The following is a 20,051-nucleotide window of genomic DNA, read 5'->3' as shown; positions in this document are numbered from 1 at the left end:
AGGTCAGGTCAGTGCGAGTGGGGCCACCAGTGATACCAGAGTCTGAACTCCGGGACGGGTGTGGGTTTGCCAGAGCTGCCGGCACAAACTCCCACCCACCGAGTGGCTTCCTACCAAGGAAGCTGTTGCTTCTCCCGGATTTGGGGGATTTGGGCGAGCTGCTCTGCTCAGTCTCCTGGGGAGCTCGGCCTTTCCCGCCGGGCTTGGGGCGGAGCAGAAATGTGGGGAACAGGGGAAACTTCCTCACGTGGGAACGACCAGCCCTCTGCACGCGCTCACAGCTCTGTGCAGGGCAGGGGGCTGCCGGGCAGGGGGCTCTTGCCCATTTCCCATGCCACGCATGGGGAGGGAAAGTGCACAGGTGATTGTTGAAGGCATCACAATGCCCCGGGGGGGGGAGGGGCAGAGAAAGCCCCGCCCACTGTGTGCCAGGGCTGTGAGACCAGCCCCCACCACAGCCGCCAGCAAGCCTGGCGCTGAAGGAATGCGGAGACCAGAGTTCTCCAGGGACAGAAGCTGATCTTTGTCCCGTGAAGGGCCACTTAAGTGGCTGTCTTGGATATGCAAATGCATGCCTGGGGAGCAGCCGGAGGCCTGGGGTTAGTGCAGAACAGGGCCTTTTGTGGCCCGGGGGTGGTGGGCTTTATTTCTGTGTTTTTGAGTGGTTTGGCTAAGATTGCACGCTCTTGGGGCTTACTGAAGAGAGGCGATGGGCTGGGAAGTTGGGGGAGGAGGAGAGGGTGGATTTAGGAGGGAGACTCAAGTGTTGCAGAGGAGGTGAGAGGGCTCCATGGATGCAGTGTGATAAGAAATTAACATTGTGCTGCGTGGGGGGCCCAGGCGCAAGCTGTAGCAAGGCTTCCCTGAAACAGTGCTGTCCCTTCTGGCGTGTTCATGCGGTTCCACCCCTGCCTTTACCATACGGCCGAGGCCCACAGAACTGATTTCCAGGGCCCTCCCTGGGTTGCGAGAGTCCACAGCCTTGGGACTTTGAGCTCAGCAGTCTGTTGGCCTGACCACGCCTGGCTGCAGGAAGCACAGCGGCCTCAGGGGGCTGAGGGAGTGCCCGTGGCAGCGGGAGGGGGCCCTGGCAGTCTCAGAAGCTATGCAGCATTAGAACTGCACCTGACCCGGCCATCTGCGGCCAACTCAGCCCTGGAGATGGGGGTGTGGGAGGCTTAGGAGCTGGCAGACTTGCCCCCCAGCACAAGGGATCTTGTGGCTGAGGACCTGGGGAGCCGTGGCAGCCCTCTCCCTCCCCGGGGAGGCGCTCTGCTTGTGGTGCGGCAGGTTAAGCTGCCACTTGCAAAGCCAGCATCCCATACTGGAGTGCCAGGTCAGATCCCAGCTACGATGACCCAGGTTCCTGCTGATGTGCCTGGCTGCTGGCCTCGGCACACCTGGCTGTTGCAAGGTACTGTGGCGTGAACCTGCAGATGGGCTCTCTCTCTCTCTCCATTAAAATTAAAAAGAAATTTAAAAGTCTTTATAAAAAGCTGGCTTGTTGGGGGGAGCCATCCCATGCCCGCCATCCTTACAGATAAGGACATCGGGAGGGAATGGCTTTCACCGGGACACCTGCACCGGGCTGTCGTGCGTCTTTCTCCCTGCGCCGCTAGGTGGCAGCAGCGAGCGCAGGCGCGCCGGTCCCTCCCGCAGTGGACCCCTCCAGCCCCCGACATGCCTGGCTGTGGCTCTGCTAAGAAAGGCGAAGGCATCACATCCCCTGCTCCTTCCTCCTGCATCTCAGCCGATGCCGAGGAGCCAGAGGAGCACGCCGAGGTGCTAGGAGGAGCCCGGGCCCGGAGGGACCGCACGAGCAGCCCCCCCACCCCCCCTTCCATGCTGGCCTGTACTGGACGGCCGCCTAAGGAAGCATCCCTACAGGGCACAGCCACTGAGATCCGAGGCGGGGGGCGGGGGGGAGGTGGTTTGTTAGAGCAGCAGGCGTCAGTTTGCTAACTCTCACGTGCCGTCTCACCAGTCTCAGGGTTGTCCCTGTCAGCAACGCGTCCTGTGGGTCACACACCACCACTCGGGGCCTGGCACACTGCAAAGGCTGGCTGGGCGGCTGGCAGTGCGGGCAGCTCCTGGGGCAGCTCCTGGAGCGCCAGTGGGCCCCCAGTTCGCAGGGCCGCGTCCTCAGCTCAGCAGACAAAGCAGCAGGTGGGCCTGGCTGGAGGGAAACGGGCTCCTCTCCTGCGGTGATGGGCTCACTGGGAGCTGTCACAGGTGCGCAGAGCGAAATTTGCTGTAACCACAGAGCAATGGCACCACGGCAAATCTCCCCGAACAAGATGCTGAGCCGACAGGAGCACATGGACTGAAGATGAGAGGCACCCTGGACCAATCCCGTCCAAGCCTGTGGCTGCCACTTCCCCATGATGGCTCACCAGCAATGTCACCGAACCACTCAGCGCCTTAGTCTTCCCGATCTGTACAATGGGATTATGTTAGGGTTCTTGGAGGGATTCTGAGCTTGTATATGTAGAATGCTCAGCACATAGTAGGTGCTCAGTGTGTGTTACTGTCTTCACCAGGTGACTCCCTCAGGCAGCCAGGACCCCGCCCACTCCTCACCCCTGTAGCAAGTGCCCTGCCTCCTCGTGGAGCTGGTCCTCCTGTTCCTTCCCAGGCTGCACTTCTCCTGGGGGTGGGGAGGAAAGAGAAAGAAAGAAAGAGAGAGAGAGAGAGAGAGAGAGAGAGAGAGAAAGGAAGCAAGGAAGGAAGGAAGGAAGGAGAGAAAGAAAGAGAGAAAGAAAGAGAGAAAGAAAGAAAGGCAGAGAGAGCAGGTGGGGGTAGGGATGGGGCGGCCTGGGGGGGGTAGACAATGGACTCTGTAAAGTCCTCCCCCGGCAGTCTGGCCAAGTTCAATGGCTTCAGGCCACATGAACGGTCAGAAAAATGTGGCCCAGGAATTTCTCTGCAACGATTCCCCTTGTCTCCCTCTGTGGGAATTTGGAGCTACAGACACATTCCTGCCCTGACCAGCATCCACTGAAGCTGAGGGGCCCTGGGCCCAGGCCGGGCAGCCCTGGGGCCCTGCCCCCCGCCCCTCCCTGAGGAGTGGGCACTGCCCTCCCAGCCTGCTCCCACGGGAGGGTCACACTGCCCAGCTCACACAGCTGCTGGCCGCCCAGGCTGTCACCCAGACATCTCGCACAGAATTCCCACCTCCTGTTTCTCTGAGCCAAGTGCTTCTCCACTGCCGAGGAAACAATTTGCCAGACGCTCTGGGGTTCTTGGGAGACACTGCACGTGTGGTCTGTAGGCCACGTCTGCTTGTGCACAGAAGGTTTTGTTGGGCCGGCGCCGCGGCTCACTAGGCTAATCCTCCGCCTAGCGGCGCCGGCACACCGGGTTCTAGTCCCGGTCAGGGCGCCGGATTCTGTCCCGGTTGCCCCTCTTCCAGGCCAGCTCTCTGCTGTGGCCTGGGAGTGCAGTGGAGGATGGCCCAAGTGCTTGGGCCCTGCACCCCCTGGGAGACCAGGAGAAGTACCTGGCTCCTGCCTTCGGATCAGCGCAGTGTGCCGGCTGCGGCGGCCATTGGAGGGTGAACCAATGGCAAAGGAAGACCTTTCTCTCTGTCTCTCTCTCTCACTGTCCACTCTGCCTGTCAAAAAAAAAAAAAAAAAAAAAAAACCAAAAACAAAAACAAGAAGGTTTTGTTGGAACAGAACCACGCCCAGTCGTTTGTGCCTTGGTGGACTGGGCTCAGCAGGGGCAGCTCCTCTCCGCTCCATGTCATCACATCACCTTCCTCCATGCACTTGCTGACCTGGCCCTCTGTCTCCCCGTGGCTCCTGCAGGGTGGTTACACCATTCACAAGGGAGTGGCTTCCGCCGAAGGCAGACACAGAAGCTGCCTGCCTTTCTGGGCCTCAGAGCTGGCCCAGGGTCACTCCTGCCACTTGATGTGGGGGAAGCATGTCACAGGGCAGCCAGCTTCATAGCCCCTTGGGCGCTCTCATCTCAAAGTCCCGACATCCACAGAGCTCTCCTTTTCACTCTCAACAGACTGGGTCTCCGTCTGCCCTCAGCTCCCAGGGCACCCTCCCAGTCTCCCCAGAGCTCGGCCCCTGGACCGTGGGTGTTTGGTTGTGTTCCGTCATTGTCTGTACACGATGAGTAGATAAATGAAGGCAGGCATGACTAGCTCGCCGAGGCTACACCTGTGGCTAAGGTGGGAAGGCCCATTTTCTGAGCTACCCAGGGCTGAGTTCACGCCTTGAGATCACAATCCAGACTCCTGCGGAGGGGCTCTGTAGATCAGACCCGGAGTCTCCTACGAAAATCCGGCCATCCCTCTACCTACCCAACTGTTCAACCACCTACCCTGCGGTCCTGTATTCACCTATCCACACGTCCATCCATCCATCCATCCATCCATCCACACATCCATCCATCCATTCATTCATCCATCCATCCATCCACTTCTCCATATGTCCACCCACCCATCCATTTGTCCAACTACCTCAGTTCACTTCTCCATACACCGGCCCATCTATCCATCCTTCAATCCATTTGTTCGTCCATCTGTCTAGCCAATTGTTATAGGAATATGCTTCCTGGATTTTATTCCAAGTTCTTGCCCTCAAGTGAGGTAAGAATTCAAAGCAGAGACAGGAGTAAGGTGCATGCGTAAGAGCAGTATTTATTTAAAGAGACAGAGCGACATTTAAGTGTGAGTGCAGGTAACCCCACCTGGAGAAAAGCTCCCTGTGAGAGGGCCAGAAAGTTGCCCACAAGGAGATGGAGCCTGGGAGAAAGCAAGATAAGAGGCCAAATGGGGCAATAAAAGGCTATTCCCACATGCAGCGATCCCGGATCGGGCATGGGGTCGGGATACTATCCTAACTGAATATACAGAGGGGTGGAATTCGCGAGGGTCTAGTGTGCCTGCGGTTTCATGGGAGGTTGATGGCATCTCCATGTGGATGGAGTTTAGTTTCCATGCGTCCATCATGGTGTCTCCTCCTTCCCAGTCCTGGGAGAGATGCAGGTGCATCATGGGAATGTGGGAGCACTAGATTGACATGCAAGGGGGTGGAGTTGAGACAGAAATTTTGGGGAAATCTCTGAGCTCACTTAGTCCTACTGAACTCCCCACCTAGGTCCCCTGTATCACAGCTACTTATGCACCCATGCGCCCATCCTCCCACCTGTCTGTCCATCCACCCACCCACCCCTCTTGGGCTCTGCTTTCGCCTCATTGGTGTTGGGCAAGTCTCTCTACATCCCTGAACTGGATTCTCCCTCTGTGGATGAAGTCCAATGGCATCTCTCCCCAGGCTTGCCCTGTGAGTAACTGGGGTAATACCCAGTGAGTAGCCCAGCTGCTGGTGGGAAGCACCTAGCCAGTGTCATCTTCCTCCCTCTCTGAGGACGAAACCCACCGCTGGAACCCTCCAAGAGGACAGCGTGTCATCAGGAATTAAAAGTGTGCAGAGCCCAAGGCGACTGCACCAGCAGCTCTTGCCTTCCCATTTGTCTGCTGAGCTGCCCCGGGAGTTGACATTTACAGCGACTTTGAAAAGTCGAGTATCCCAAAAATATGTTTGAACGGTTCAATGGGGACACTGACCCTCTATAATAGGCTCGTTTGAAACCGTCCTGCCTTGCTACTTCCTCTTAGCAAGATAAACAAGCGCCCACAATGGCCGCTGCGCTGCTTTCTTTTAAATCTTGCTTTCCAAATGTAGGACTTGGCTGTTGGACAATCCCCCGGGGGCTCGCTCCCCGCTCCCCGGCCGGCCGATGCTCTCCCTGAATGCAGCTGAGCTCCAGCCTGGAATTCCTGGGGCCTCATTAAGCCTGCTGTGACGGAGTGGCCTTGCCTGGTGCTAACGCTGTTTACAATGACTTGGCAGCAGGCAGAAGTCAGGTCTCCCTGGCTCCTCTCTCTCCGTGTCTCTCTCTCTCTCTCTCTCTCATCAGAAAGTGAAAACATCTTTTACCCGTCGGCAGTGGCTGCTGGACAGCCCGTCTCTCCCGGAGGAGGAGCCTCACTCTGGTCTGTCTGGGGAGTTAAAGGAGAGAGAGGCAAAAAAAAAAAAAAAAAAGCTGCCCGGCTGTTGTTAATCTCTTCTTTGAACGAAGACTTAACTCCTGGGAAAACCTCTTCCCGGCTCTGAGCCATTCTTTCCTAACCCCTCTCCCTGCGCCCCCCCCCCCCCCCCCCGCCCCGGGTTTAGCTCCTCTCTGGAGCTCAGCCCCAAGGAGCCTGGGGCAGCCTCTGCCTTCCCGCCTTGGCCCCTCTGTTCCCCAACAGTGGTGAGGGGTGGTGCTGGGGACTGGGACAAGGGGAGAAAAACCCAGCCAAGCCAAGGCAGTCAGAGGTTGCCCACCGTCCTGCTTGGGAGCCGGAACAGATCCTAGGAACCGCAGGGAAGGGAAAGAACCTTGCATTAAGAACCCTACTGTGTGCCAGACGCTTCCGAATCCAATTGCTCTCATTTGATTGCTCCCTTCAGTTACACAATAGTAACTCCCATATGCCTTCCTATGTGCCAAGAGACTCGACTCCATTCTTCACACATGCACATGCGTGTGCACACACACGAACATGCCTACGTGAACCTATCCTCCCCAGAGGCGATCACAGATCACACCTGGTTTCCTAGCTCCCGCCTTTTCTGTCTCCCTTCTTTGGAGGGCACAGAGGTCCGATATTTGGTGAGCATTCCGGGGTGGGGGGTGGGAGGCGGGTTCCAGCGGTTGGCAGATGCAAGCTGGGAAACGGATTGGGGTGCACACCCCAACAGGGAATCCCCAGGGTTTAGCAGTTCTAGTTTGCATCAGGCAGCTCTCCTGGGACCTTCCAAAGCCAGAGTGCTCCATACACCCTCAGGCTGAGAGCGCGCTTCACCCCGATCGCCCCAGCACCTGACACAGGTGATGCTGATGGTAACGATACCCACCTGCAGAACCCTTAGCAACACACACCAGCTGCTTTTCGCTGCCTTCCACTCACAAGGAGCCAATTAAGCGGATTCTATCACTCTGTAGCGTGCATGGGGAAACTGAGGCAGGAGGTCCCCATAACTTCACAGCCCCAAAACCGTCCATGTGTACTGGGTGTCATCAGACATGGCGCCACTGCCCTCACTTCTGGAGAGTTCAAACAGCTCCCCTGAGGGGGATAAGCGATTCCCCGCCAAAGTCCCAGCCAGGTTTGGGGGGCCTCCCAGTAAGCACCCTCTTTTCCTGCTCCTGTATGGCTCAGAGCCGCGCCGGCTGGGCAGCCAGGAGGGGACGGCTTCTGCGGTGCCCCGGCGGCGGGAGCGCAGCGCTCTCTCCGCAAGGCCGGGGGGGCCCCCTCGGCTTCCCTGCGCGCACCCGCACCCCGCGGCGGGCCCCCGGGGCGAGGAGCCGGCAGCTCCGGTCCGCGCAGCGCCCCCTGGCGGGCACCCGGGCAAGCGCGCGCCTCGGCGCCCCGAGGCTAACGGGCCGCGGGGAGGGCGCCCGTGAGGGCAGGGAGCCGGCGCGGGGCCGCCCCGGCGCGCCGAGATAAAAGCGGGCAGGCGGCGCGGCCGGCGCGATCTGCGCGTTCTCCTATTGATTAGCAGGGTCTGCCCGGAGGCCGCGATGTCCGCGGCGCGGGGCGGCGGCGGCTGCGGAGCGTGAGTGCCGGGGAGCGCGGCGGTCCCGCGCCGGGCCGGGCATTGCCCGCGGGCGGGACCCCGGGTGCGGAGCCGCGCGCGGCTGCCATGGGGCTGTGCTGCTGCAAGGGCTGGAGGGGACACCTGCGAGCGCCCAAAGGTAACTCGGACGCGCACGTGCGCTGCGGCTCGGGAGCGCTCCCCGGGCTCCCCGGGCTGCCCGCCAGCCCCGCCGCACCTGCGTCCGCGTGGGAAGCGCTCAGGTGTGGCTGCGGCTCCCCGGAGTCCCCCACCTCCCAACTTTGGAGGGGTGGCGTTTCCCGGGCGCTAGGCGCGGGGGCTGGCCTTGGGGCGGCAGGGACGGAGGCGCGAGGGCAGCACCCGCCCTATGGGGCCGGGAGTGGATGTGGGGGCGGCGTGGGGGGAGACGCGGCTGCAGGTCCGCCAGGTCCACGGCTGGGGCGGGGGAGCCCCGCGCCGGCGCCCGCGGGTCCCGTGCCGCCTCTGCGGCTTAACCGTTCGGAGAGAGGCCGTTCATTCATCTCTGCCGCCTCTGGCACGGGCTTGGACGGAGGGGCCCTGACTCAAGAGTTTTCCAAAACTCCGCGCGCGGAGCTGCTGTGGAATGCAGTAGGCTTGGAGAGGGCCCAAAGCCCGGCAGCACGCTCTGGACGTGGGCGGCCGCCTGCGGTCCGGCCTCCCTCCGGGCTGGGGCCGGCCCCACTTAACCCCTGACGCACCGTGCGGAGCCTTGCGGAGCGCCAGCAGCTTGCAGCGCGCCCCCAATGCTCTGCTGCCCGCCAGGCTTGGGGCTGCGCGCCGACCTGCTCCGGCGTCGGTCCGTCTTCCCAGAATCTATTCTGGAATGTGCCGAGAGGCTGGGCGGATCTTGTGCAGGTGTGAGTGATGGGCAGGTTCATTTCACATAGGGTTCCAGGTAGCGTTCCACCTGCGGAATAATTAAATGGCGCTAACCAGGAGCCTGGGGAGCTGAGACAAAAGATGCCCGGTTCATCTGTTCATCTGTGGTCCAGCCGCGTTGCAGCCAAAACCCAGAGCGGGGTGCGAAGGGTTGCAGGGTTCTTAGTTGCTTCATTTTAAAGAGGGGGGAAAAATTAACCCCCCACGTGGAGGTTCTGGCTTGGAGGGGCAGGGCTGGGAGCCAGCCTGTGGCTGCAGCAGCCAGGGCTACAGTGCAAGCTTGCTCCCCCGCCCCCACCAAGCAGCCTGAGCCCACAGCTGGAGGGATGTCACCGGAGGCTTTGGTCTTTCCTGACCCCTGGGCAGTAAACAAGGCAGGGAGTGTAACCTTTGTCCCAGAAGCAAAAGCCTATGAGACCTTGACTAGGGAAGTTAAGCAGCTCCCAGGAGGGAGCCAGAGACATCTCCCAGGGGGAGGGATGTCGCCTGGGGCCCACTGCTGGCTACACCCAGCAGGTGAGCAACAGGCCTGGTCTGGGGCGGGTGTCCCCCAGGGGACAGCGGGCCACCCCGCCTGGAAGCCGGGTCCAGTCTGATGTGCCAATAGGATTCCTCAAGCCCTTGGAAATGAGGGAAGCTGGCCAGGTCTGGGGCAGAGGGAGGGGCGGACCCAGCAGGCCGTAGAGTCTCCCTTCCAAGGAAGGCAGGTGTATACAAGATGAGATTGCAGGCTCGATCCCGGGAGCTGTCGGGCTGGGTGGCAGACGCTCGGGGACCTCTGCCCACCGCAAGCCCTGTGATGCTTTGGTTGTCAAACTTAGAAAGCGGTCACTGCAGGGCTTTTCATGCGGGGGCAGTTCTGGAATCTTGTCCGGCAACCGGCTTCACAGAGCATCCGCAGCACGCGTCACACAAGGGCGCTTTGAAAAGCTCCTGGAAAGCGGAATCAGAGGACAAGTTCATGTTGACACAAAACGTTTGAAATCTGTGTCTAGGAGGGGGTTTCCAAGAGTTCACGGAAAATGCCTCTCATGAAAGAGCCAGGCATGGGGGCTCCTGCCAGGACATATCCCTGCCAGGACATATCCCATATCGGCGCACCAGTTCAAGTCCCCGCTGTCCCATTCTGCTTCCAGTCCAGCTCCCTGCTAATGCTCCTGGGAAAGCAGCAGATGGCCCAAGAACTAGGGCCCCTGCCACCTACAGGGGAGACCTGGGTGGAGTTCTGGGCTCCTGGCTTCAGCCTGGCCCAGCCCTGGCTGTTACAGCCACTGGGGGAGTGAACTCGCAGATGGAAGATCTCTTTCTCCATATCTGTGCCACTCTGCCTTATTAATAAATAAAGATCAACTCTAAAAAGCACCTGGGCATTTGCAGCAAGATAAACTTAGCTTTTAATTCCGCATTTCCAGGAGCTTTTGGAAGTACTTGTGTAGGTTTAGACACCGCTTGCAACTTGCTGTTTTGCACAGGAGGTGATTCAGGCGTCACAGCTACAGTGACGTTGTGGTGTGGCTGTTCCCAGGGGTTCTGTGTGTCACGCATTGAGCCGAGGCTCGCCTGACTCTCCAAACCAGAAGCGGGTCCTTGGTCACGGATGTCATTTGGGTTAAAGGCCACAGCCATTCTCGCTGGTTTCATTCTTGGGTGTTTCCTAATCCAAAGTGTGATGACACCATACTTTGGCATGTTGTCCTTGGTGAGGCGGAAAAGCTCCAATCACGTGTGGGCTCATGAAGGCGGCACCGGAATCGCGTTCGTGCGTGTCCTCACCCTGCCCGTGAAATGCAGGGCCTGGCTCTTCATCCAGGTGCCACCTGCTTTCCTGCCGGCTGGGAAGCTGCAGCCAGGTGTGGGCGTGGCGAGCCTGGGAGCAGGGCTGGGGCCCTTGGTGAGGGTGTGCTTGATGGTGAGCCACGCGCAGCGTTCTGTGCAGGGCGGAGCTTTGCGAGTGGCGCATTCGTGGGTTCCAGGAACTCCCTGAGAAGCCGGAAGGCTGATGAGCAGCAAGGGGTTTGGAGAATAGAGTCCAGCTCCCCTAAAAGCAGAGGGCCCCATCCTCACTGGGTAGCGTGTTTCATTGCCTCCACGTTGTTGTCCAGGGTCGGGCTGTGGTGCTGGAGCCCAGCACGGAGACAGCTGTAGTTCCAGGCCAAGGAGGGGGCGAGGGCAGCCTGGGGGCCCCCCAGACCCTGAGGCACGCTCATCCCACGCTGCCACTTGCTCCTCTTGGCCTCTGGGTCTCTCGGCTCCGCACCCTAACTGCGGGATAAGGACCCATCCTGCCCCGCGTCATGTCCCCTTCTCCCCCGATGCTCACACCCTCCTTTCTGCTCCCTGGGGCACTCCTGCTGGCCTAGACACCTGTGGGAATCGCTCCTTAGACTTTGCATTTTAAAAACCAAATGGCCAGCTTGTGGTGGAGCAGGTTAAGTTGCCACTTGCAACACTGGCCTCCCATATTGGAGTGCCAGTTCAAGCCCTGGCTGCTCCGCTTCCGATCCAGCTCCCTGCTAATGCACCTGGGGAGGCAGCAGAAAATGGCCCAGGTACTTGGGCCCCTGCCACCCACATAAGAGACCTGGGTGGAGTTCCTGGCTCCTGCTTTGGCCTGGCCCTTATCTGCTCTTGCTGCCATTTGGGGAGTGAACCAGCAGATGGAAGCACTCAATCGCTCGCTTGCTCTCTCTCTCTGTCTCTTCACCTTTTAAACAAACAAATCTTTCCCTGTGTGCTCCACAAGCCCTGCCCCTCGAGTTCCCCCACCCCAGCACCCCAGGAGCCATCCATCTGGTCCTTCCCCACTCAACCCTAGCACCCTCTTCAGCTTCGGCTGTGCAGAGGCCGCCTGTGCTGGGGCAGGTGCGCAGTCCTGGCACTCTGAGCTCCGCCTCCTGGGCTGACCCTGCGCAGCCTGGGTCTGCTGGACCTGCTCTTCTTCCCTTTATGCTGTGAAATCGGCTTCGCTCTGCCCCAGGGGTCTGATGGCTAAGTTTTGAGTCCTGGCTCCCATGGTCCTGCCCTGCCCTGCCCCACTCCCAGGCCATTGTCCCCCACTACCACCCTGCGCCCTCTGGCATCATGCTGTCATCTCTGCTGGTTTCCCAGCTGGTCAGCGCAGGTTCACCCTGGCCCTTCTCAGTCTGCTGCACACTCCGCCTCCAGGCCTCTCCCCGGGTCAGGCCTCCCTCTGGCCCACTGGATGGCTCTGAGAGTGGCCTGGGCTTCACACTGGCCCAGGCTAAGTCCCAGCTCTCGCTCTTTCCCTCCCATTTGCCATCACCAGGTCCTGCCAGTTCGGTTTCCTGGATACCCATGAGTCCCTCTGCTCCGTGCCAACACTCTGGTCTCAGCCCCGCCGCGCCCTGTCCCTGCTCACCGCAGCGGCCTCCTGGGAGGTCCTCCCACAGGGACCCCTCCTGCTGGGTCGGTCCTCCAGCAGCCAGAGCAGCGTGTTTGCGTCACCCGCTCCCCTGCGTCCTCCTGTGACCTTGACAGTGAACCCCTGGTGCTGTCCGCAGGTGGCTGTGTGTGTCTCCACCTTCCCCTCACTCCTCATCTTCATGCCGGCATGGCCTGGTTTATTTCCTTTCATCCTCCTGGGTTCCCTCCACCTTGAAGTCGCCTTGCCCCTTCTCTGGCCCTGGCGCCCCAGGCTGGGAAGCCCCAGACCAGGGTGTGAGAACACTGGGCGTCTGGCGAGGGCCTGTTCTCATGGCCAGTGCCTCCTGTGTGTCCTTGCATGGTGGCCAGGCAGCCCGGCTGCCTTCAGCCTCCCTCCGAGGGCACTGAGATCCATGTGGGGGAACGAGGCCAGAAGATTAGGTAGAAGGGGGGCTGCCAGCCCTGCATTGCAGCTCCAGCCCCTCACCTGTCAATCCAGTACACCCACTTTCCCAGGAGGCACCTGGGCCTCGTCCGGGACCAGGAAGGAGGGGACGTCGTGGTGGCCATGTGGAAGTTAAACCCCATGTGGAGGCGCAGCCATGAAGCTCCCACAAAGCCCCAGGCATATCTAATTAGGGCACCACCCCTATCTCCTAAAAGACTGGTAAGGGGGGGGGTCCTTCTTCTGCCCTTGGCTTCTTCAAGCACCTCCCCCGCCTCCCTCCTTAAAGGCAACTCTGTCGCCCACACAGGTACCTCGCTGTCTCTCTCTCTCTCAAATCTGCTCTCATGCACTGTGTGTGTATGCCTCTGCTTTGCACTCTTATCTCCATGAGGGCAAGAACCTGGGATAAAGACTAAACTGTTAGTGAAATGGGCAGTCTTACCCATGGTGATCTACACCCTGGACACCATCCTAGGCTCTAGCACCCGCCGCCATTGCTGGAAGCCAGGTGGCCCCAAGGCCCAACCGCCCATGTCAGCTCCGCCCCCATCCTAATGGGATTCGCTGCTCCTACTTCCCTGCCCCCACCCCACAAAGGTCTAACAGGACCTGCTCCTGAACAGGTGGCTCGCTCACTCACTCGCTCTCTTGATCGCTCTCTTACACTCTCTTCTCCCTTTTTTTCCTTCTTTGCCCCTTGTCTCCAGTCTGTCGGGTTTCCCCTGATAAACCCTTCCTCTGGTGTTTGGTGTGTTTTGTGGCGGCCTTACATAAGCGACACTGGCCCATAGCGCAGCCATCGGTGGGGCCAGAGACGTCATCACCCGCTCACGGCATCACCCTAGAGAGGAAGTTCAGTGTAGGAATTTGGAGGGGGAGACCGGCATTCAGACCACAGCCCGCCTCGCTGGGTCCCCAGCCTGCGTTTTTCCTGTGAACACTTCCTGCCGTGGGTCAATGCGCAGGCGCGTCGTTTTTGCAGACTCCGAGCCCTCACCGGCTGAGCCGGGAGCTCCCTGAAGGCAATGATGGGCTCAGTGTTCTGCTGGCTGTGAAGCTGGTGCCGGCCCGGCAATGTGGCAGCACTTGTCTGGCCTGGCCCTGAAGGCCGTGGACTGTGGTGGACAGGCGTGAGTGTGGGTGTGGGAATGTCAGGGCCGTGGAGCCCCAAGGCTGCCTGCTGGTGGCTCGGTGTTGGCCCGAGTCCCCCTGCACTTCTGAGAAGTGTCCCTCTTTGTCACCTCTTCCCCATTCAAGTGTCCTGGGAAGCAGTCCTGTGGGTTCTTCTAAAAGGGAACCGGGGCTTTGTGGCGCAGCAGGTTAAGCCACCGCTTGGATGCCCTCATCCCATGTTGGAACGCCAGTTCGAGTCCTGGTTCCTCTGCTTCCGATCCAGCTACAGCTCACGCGCCTGGGAAGGCAGCAGATGATGGCCCAGGAGCTTGAGTCCCTGACATCCATGTGGAAGACCCGGATGGAGTTCCAGGCTCTTGGCTTTAGGTCTGACCCAGCTTTGGCTGTTGCAGGCATTTTAGGAACAGACCACTGGATGGAAGACCCCTCTCTCTGTCTCTCTGTGCCACTCTGCCTTTTAAATGATCTTTTTTTTTTTTTCCTAAAAAAGGGACCCGGCCTCAGAGGATTTGGTCCCATCTCCTAGCCAGGCTGCGTTGTCACCTGTCCAAGCCTCTGCATTCTTGCCTGTAATTAGGGGCGGGCATGCCATCCCCAAGCATTCTCAGAAAGCCCAGGATGGCCTTAGCTCCTCTCCTTACTCTCTGCTGGAACATCGGTGACTTCCAGGGAGGAGGAAATGGGCGAGACTGCATGGTGTTTAGGATCCCTGGCAGCTTGGGCCTCACATCGCTCTCTGAGGAAGCTCAGAACCGCTCAGCGCTCCAGCAAGGGGTGTTAGAAGACCTCAGCGCCTTCTCCCACCTGCGTGGAGACATGCAGCGGGGGTGGGGAGTTGCCAGGGGAGCTGAGAGCGGGGCTTGGAGCACAAGGAGAGGTCAGCACACAGCCAAGGTTAACACCACTGGCCCAGGAACGGGGGTTGGGGGCAGGGCAGGCTCTTAAGGCCCCGGAGCACCAGTCCTGGGGAAGCCCAGCGTCCCTGACCTTGGCTCTGAAGGCAGTGAGACTGAGTTTCAGAGGGAAGGGGGAAAGAAGAGACCTGTGGTGTATTTTCTCTTGTTTGTGGGTCCTTGCAACTGTAGGGGACCTGGTGGGGGGGGGGGCTTCAGGGAGTCTGGGACCAAAATAGGGAGCATCCAAGCCCGGGGACCCCAGCTGTGCAGGTGGCTCAGGCAGACCTGCTGGGCCCTTCTCCCAGACAGCCCCGGTGAGGTGGCGCCCGGCCATTTGGGGCATTTGTGTCCCCACCCTCCTTGTTCTGCAGGCCCAGGCAGCCCCTGGGCGCCGCTGTCTTCCCAGTGTGGCCTTCTGTGAGTGACTCAGCGGTGTTGGGAGGTCCGCCCCACATCTTGGTTGGTCCTTTTATAACAGCACCGCTCCATCATTTGCATATACGTTGTGTTTATCTGTTTGTCAGGTGAGGAGTATGTGGCTTTTTGTGCATTTTTGTAGGGATGTCCGCCAGCTGCATACAGGGGCTCAGAACTTTCTCATTGCTAGCTTTTACTTTTTTGGGACTAGTTTAAGAACACTAGGCATTGATTCTTTCAGTGTCTTGTAAGAGTTCACCAGTGAAGCCTCTGGCCCTGTATTTCCCATTTTGAGACTGTTGAAGTTGATAATTTTTGTTTTGATTTTCCATTTCTTCCTGAGGCAGCTGTGGTAGTTTTGTGTCTTTGCAGGAATTTGTTTCATACAGACGTACAGTTGTTCACATTATTCCCATGTAATTCTTTTCATTCTGGTAGGTTCTAGAAAGTTCTCCCGATGTTAGTCATTTGAGTCTTTTTCTTTTTCTTTCTTGGTCTAGCTAAAGTTTGTCGAATGTGAACTTTACAAAGAACCCACGTTTGTTGTTGATTTCCACTGCTTTTCTCATCTTTACTTGCACGCTAGTTGTAGTAACCTTTTTTCTGTTTGCTTAGATCTGGTTTGCTCCTTGCCTGGTTTCTCAAGTGTCAGGTTATGAATCTGAGATCTTTCCTCTTTGACGGCTACAAGCTTCCCAGAAGTTTCAACATGTTGTCATTTTGTTCCGTAGTCTCTCCACTTATTTTTGTTAATTTTTTTTTTTTGACAGGCAGAGTGGACAGTGAGAAACAGAGAAAGGTCTTCCTTTTGCATTGGTTCACCCCCCAATGGCCGCCGCACTGCAGCCAGCACACCGCGCTGATCCGAAGCCAGGAGTGCTTCTCCTGGTCTCCCATGGGGTGCAGGGCCCAAGCACTTGGGCCATCCTCCACTGCACTCCCTGGCCACAGCAGAGAGCTGGACTGGAAGAGGAGCAACCGGGACTAGAACCTGGGGTGCTGGCACCGCAGGCGGAGGATTAGCCTATTGAGCTGCGGCACTGGCCTATTTTTGTTAATTTTTGCTGTGACTTCTTCTTTGGCCATTTAGCAGTAAGCTAACTTCCACATGCTTGTGACTGTCCCAAATTTCTTTTTTTTTTTTTTTTTAAATTGATTGCAGTCTTATTGCTCCTAGTTGGCTAACATACCTGCATAGCCTGTTTCAGCCTCCCTTTCTCATTTTGAAAGCTTGCTTTGGGCCCAGCCAGGAGCCGTCCTGTAACGTGGTCCATGTGCACTGGAGGAAAAGTGTGCCCTGCACAAGAGTGTGCGTGGTTACTTGTGTGTGCGAGTTTTGTTTCCGTGTTGAGTCCCTGCCTAGTTCTGTTGCTGAAGTCTCAGTATTGGAGTCTCCAGTGATGATTGCTGAGTCTTCCTGCAGTTCTGTCCATGTTTACTTCATGAGTTATGGTGCTGTGTTGTTAAGGGCACACACACACACACACATACATATAATCGTATAATACATATATATCTACATATATGTATATAACACATACGATTGTTATCTCTCCCTCCTGACTTGATGCTTTGTGACTACAGTTCTTCCTCTGGCCTCAAGGATCCTTGTCTTACAGTCTGTTACGTTTGACATTCTTGTTTCTGGTCTAGCTCTCTCTTTTGGATATTGTTTGCATGGTATATCTTTTTCCATCATTTCACATTCCACCTACTTCTGGTTTTTATTTATTTATTTATTTATTTATTTTTTTATTTAAACGTGTCTCTTTTGTCTGGGTAGCTTCCGCATTTTAAAAATCCCTTCGCCAATCTTTGTCTTTCTGTTGAGGTTTTTGAATCATTTATACTTAATGTAATTGCTGATAAGGGACGTGATTTGCCCTCCTCTTTCTGTACACCTTGCAGTTTGTGTCTGCCATTGCCGCCTCCTTTTCGTGAGGACCCGTCTTTCCTAGCACACCACTTACGTTTCCTCCCAGTTTTCTGGGGGCATTGTCATTTTCTCAGTGGTTCTTCTGGGGGTTACAATTAGCCTCTTGATGGCAACCAGCGTAGCTCAGAGCGATACTACCGTCACGTCACTGGTGTGCAGAACTTCTCTCCAGTGTAGCTCCTCCTTGTGCTGTTACCATGCTGGCCACCTCCTTAGCACCATCCTGCTGTAAGAGTATTGCTTTATGCCCTTAGCTTTGAAATAGAAAAAACTGTGAAACGCATGTGTATGTACCCTCGGTCGAGTCTCGCTGTACGGTGCTCGTTATTTCTCCCGGTGGATCCGAGTGCCACCTACTGCTGTTGGCTCCTCCCAGGGGACGCCCTTGGGATCTTTGTAGGATAACGACTGTTTTGCTTATTGGCGAATGTCTTCATTTATTCTTGATTGTTGAAGGCTGGATTTTCTGGTTCTGTAGTCTTTATTTAATAGTCTTCCCCCCCACGTTCAGTATTTTAAAATTGTCATCTTACTGCCCTCCTGCTTCCATGGCTTTTTGACTACAAATCAACCGTTAGCTTTACTGAGACGTCCTTGTATGTGATGATTTTTTTTTTTTTTGCATCTCCAGATTCTTTGTCTTTTGCTGTGTGTAGGTGTGACTGTCTTTAAGGGTGTGCTCATTGAGATTCTTTCATGTTTTTTAACAGATTTGGGAAGTTTTCAGGCATCATTCCCTTATATAACTGTCCCACCCCTTCTGCTTGTCCTCTTCTTTTGGGACTCCTGTTATGTGTGTATTGGCCTTGGATGGAACCCGCCAGTCTCTGAGGCTGTGTTTACTCCCCTCCTCCATCCTGATCCTTAGACTGGATAGCCTGCTTTCCCTTCCATCAGCTCAAGTTGCCGTTGAGCCTGTAGAGCGAATCATTCATTTCAGTTATCATACTTTCAAAGTCTAGAAGTTCTGTTTGGTTCTTCTTATAATTTCTGTCTTTCTGATATTCTCCAATTGGTACAATGTCATTGTCATACTTTAATTCTTTTTTTACATGATAAATATATTCAATTTTATTTGTCATCTTAAGATATACAAGTTATGTATGATGTAAGTAAGATAACAGGAAAGCACAGATGAATTATGAAGGTATGCAGAGATACGTCATCGTGATGATGTGGGTGAGGGTTTTTTAAAAAATATTTATTTATTTGAAAGTCAGTTACACATAGAAGGAGAGGCAGAGAGAGAGAGAGAGAGAGAGAGAGAGGTGTCTTCCATCAGCTGGCTCACTCCCTAGTTGGCCACAACGGACAGAGCTACACTGATCCAAAGCCAGGAACTTCTTCCAGGTCTCCCATGTGGGTGCAGGGCCCCAAGGACTTGGGCCATCTTCTACTGCTTTCCCAGGCCATTGCAGAGAACTGAATCGGAAGTGGAGCAGCCAGGACACAAACTGGCACCCATAGGGGATGCTGGCACTGCAGGTGGAGGCTTTACCTGCTATGCCACAGCACTGGCCCCAGAGGGGGATATTAATTTTCATTCCAGGCTCTTGTCATGCACAGATAAGCACCCTCAGTGCTGACATATGTCAAGTAAATTCCATCCAAAAGTTGAGGAAGTGAACACGCACACCTGAGCGTGGGTTCCCCACACAGAGAAGTGGCTGTCATGTGTGGGCAGTGGGTTGAAAGGTTGGCCCAGAAGGGAAAGGAGGTGTGAGAGGGGAAGCAGAGAGGGCCCCTGACATCCCTTTGCACCTGCGTTTCCGAGGAAGAGCGTCTCTCCCCCTGGTTGGCCTCTTTTTTCTTTTTAAGATTTATTTATTTGAAAGGCAGAGTTACAGAGAGACAGGTCTTCCATCCACTGGTGCACCCCCTAAATGGCCACAATGGCCAGGGCTGTGCCAGGCTGATACCCAGAGCCAGGAGCTTCTTCTGGGTCTCCCACGTAAGTTTAGGGGCCCAGGGACTTGGGCCATCTTCTGCTGCTTTCCCAGGCGCATTAATAGGGAGCTGGATCAGAAGTGGAGCAGCCGGGACTTGAACCAGCACCCATATGGGATCCGGTGCTGTGGACCATGGCTTAACCTGCTGCACCACAGCACCAGCCCCTGTTGGTCTCTTTTATGAGGTGTGTAGGGGGGGTGGTGCCTCTACATGCATGAAGCCGCCTGGGAATTTTATGATTCCCTCCATAAATCCCATGTGGAGCTCAATATCTGTATTTTCATGGCGTCTTCCCCTCAGGTCCCAGATGAAGCAAGTGAATCCTGGGAAAGAGGGTGTTTTGATTGGCAACGAGGAAGGCAGAATGACATGGGGGCTTGTGACTTCAGCCCAGCAATCCTCAGCTAACTTCCTGCCTATCTATCTCTTATCAATACCACGAATCCAAAGAAACCTGGAGTAGCTACAGCCTAATGGAGCTTTAGGTTAGGGGCCTTGAATCCTTGGGCCCTAGTTTTCTTTAGTTTTTGAGCAAATTTACAGTAACTGCCTTAAAGTCTTTGACTACTAAGTCTAACATATAAGTCAAGGTCAGCTCTGTTTTCTGGCTTCTTCCCATGTGTGGGCCACAATTTCCTGTTTGTATTGTAATCTTTGTTGAAAACGGGACATCGTGCGTGATGTACAACTCTGCAAATCAGCTTCACCTCTCCAGCTTTTGTTGTTGCAGCTGTGTGTTCAGTAATTCCTCCAGACCGACTGTATAGAATCAGTGTTCCTGTAGGACAGCAGCCGCTGAAGTCTCTCCTTGTTCATTTAGGGCGAGCTGAGGATTTGTGTAAGTGCTTTGAACCAGTAAGTGTTGTACCCTCTGCTGAGAGAGGGAAGGAAGGACACACACACACACATACACATGTACACACAAACGTACACACACACACATCTTCCTTGTTTAGGGAGTTTGTGACTCTGCCTTAGTCTTCGCTTCCTCCTTGGACAGGAATTCAGTATTAGCCAGAGCTGAGGGACTGCAGACCCCTTAGCCGTGTCCTGTGTGTGGGCCCAGCCCTGCACACCTGTGTGGCCTCTCAGGTCTCCAGGAACACCTCAGAGCCTTTGGAAGCTCCCTGTGGACCTCTCCCCCCACCACACACACACACACAACTTCCCTGCGTGCTTTGCCCCAGCTGGTGTCATAGCTTTGGGTAATGTTAAAGCATTGCTGAGTATCTGTGACCGAGGGCCTGCAAACAGGGCCCTCCTTGCAGAATGAGCTCAGGGCTGGGCCAGATGATGTCAGAGCTCTGTAACAGGGACTTTTCCAGGGAGTTGAGGGTCTTGCAGGGTTGGGATTTTTTTTTTTT

General features: G+C 56.3%; 1 protein-coding gene across 12 annotated transcripts in view; it reads left to right on the top strand.

Moving 5' to 3' along the window:
* ARHGAP22 (Rho GTPase activating protein 22) overlaps positions 1–20,051 on the top strand; it is a 189,838-nt gene that overhangs the window by 107,093 nt on the left and 62,694 nt on the right. Inside the window, exon 1 of one of the 12 annotated variants that reach the window (XM_051837521.3) lies at positions 7,474–7,761. The exons of 9 other annotated variants lie outside the window; for them this stretch is intronic. In XM_051837521.3, coding sequence (XP_051693481.1) covers positions 7,710–7,761 — 52 coding nt within the window. In that variant the 5' untranslated portion in view covers positions 7,474–7,709. Of the gene's footprint in view, positions 1–7,473; positions 7,762–20,051 lie in introns of those variants that run through there. 2 more of the 12 variants (XM_051837522.3, XM_089314155.1) reach the window with 2 other exon arrangements.

This window comes from Oryctolagus cuniculus, chromosome 15, assembly GCF_051225735.1.
Source record: "Oryctolagus cuniculus isolate XC-2025 breed Fujian yellow rabbit chromosome 15, ASM5122573v1, whole genome shotgun sequence".
Classification (NCBI taxonomy): domain Eukaryota; kingdom Metazoa; phylum Chordata; class Mammalia; order Lagomorpha; family Leporidae; genus Oryctolagus; species Oryctolagus cuniculus.
The sequence above is the reverse complement of the archived record's forward strand: the minus strand, read 5'-3'. Positions and strand labels throughout refer to the sequence as shown.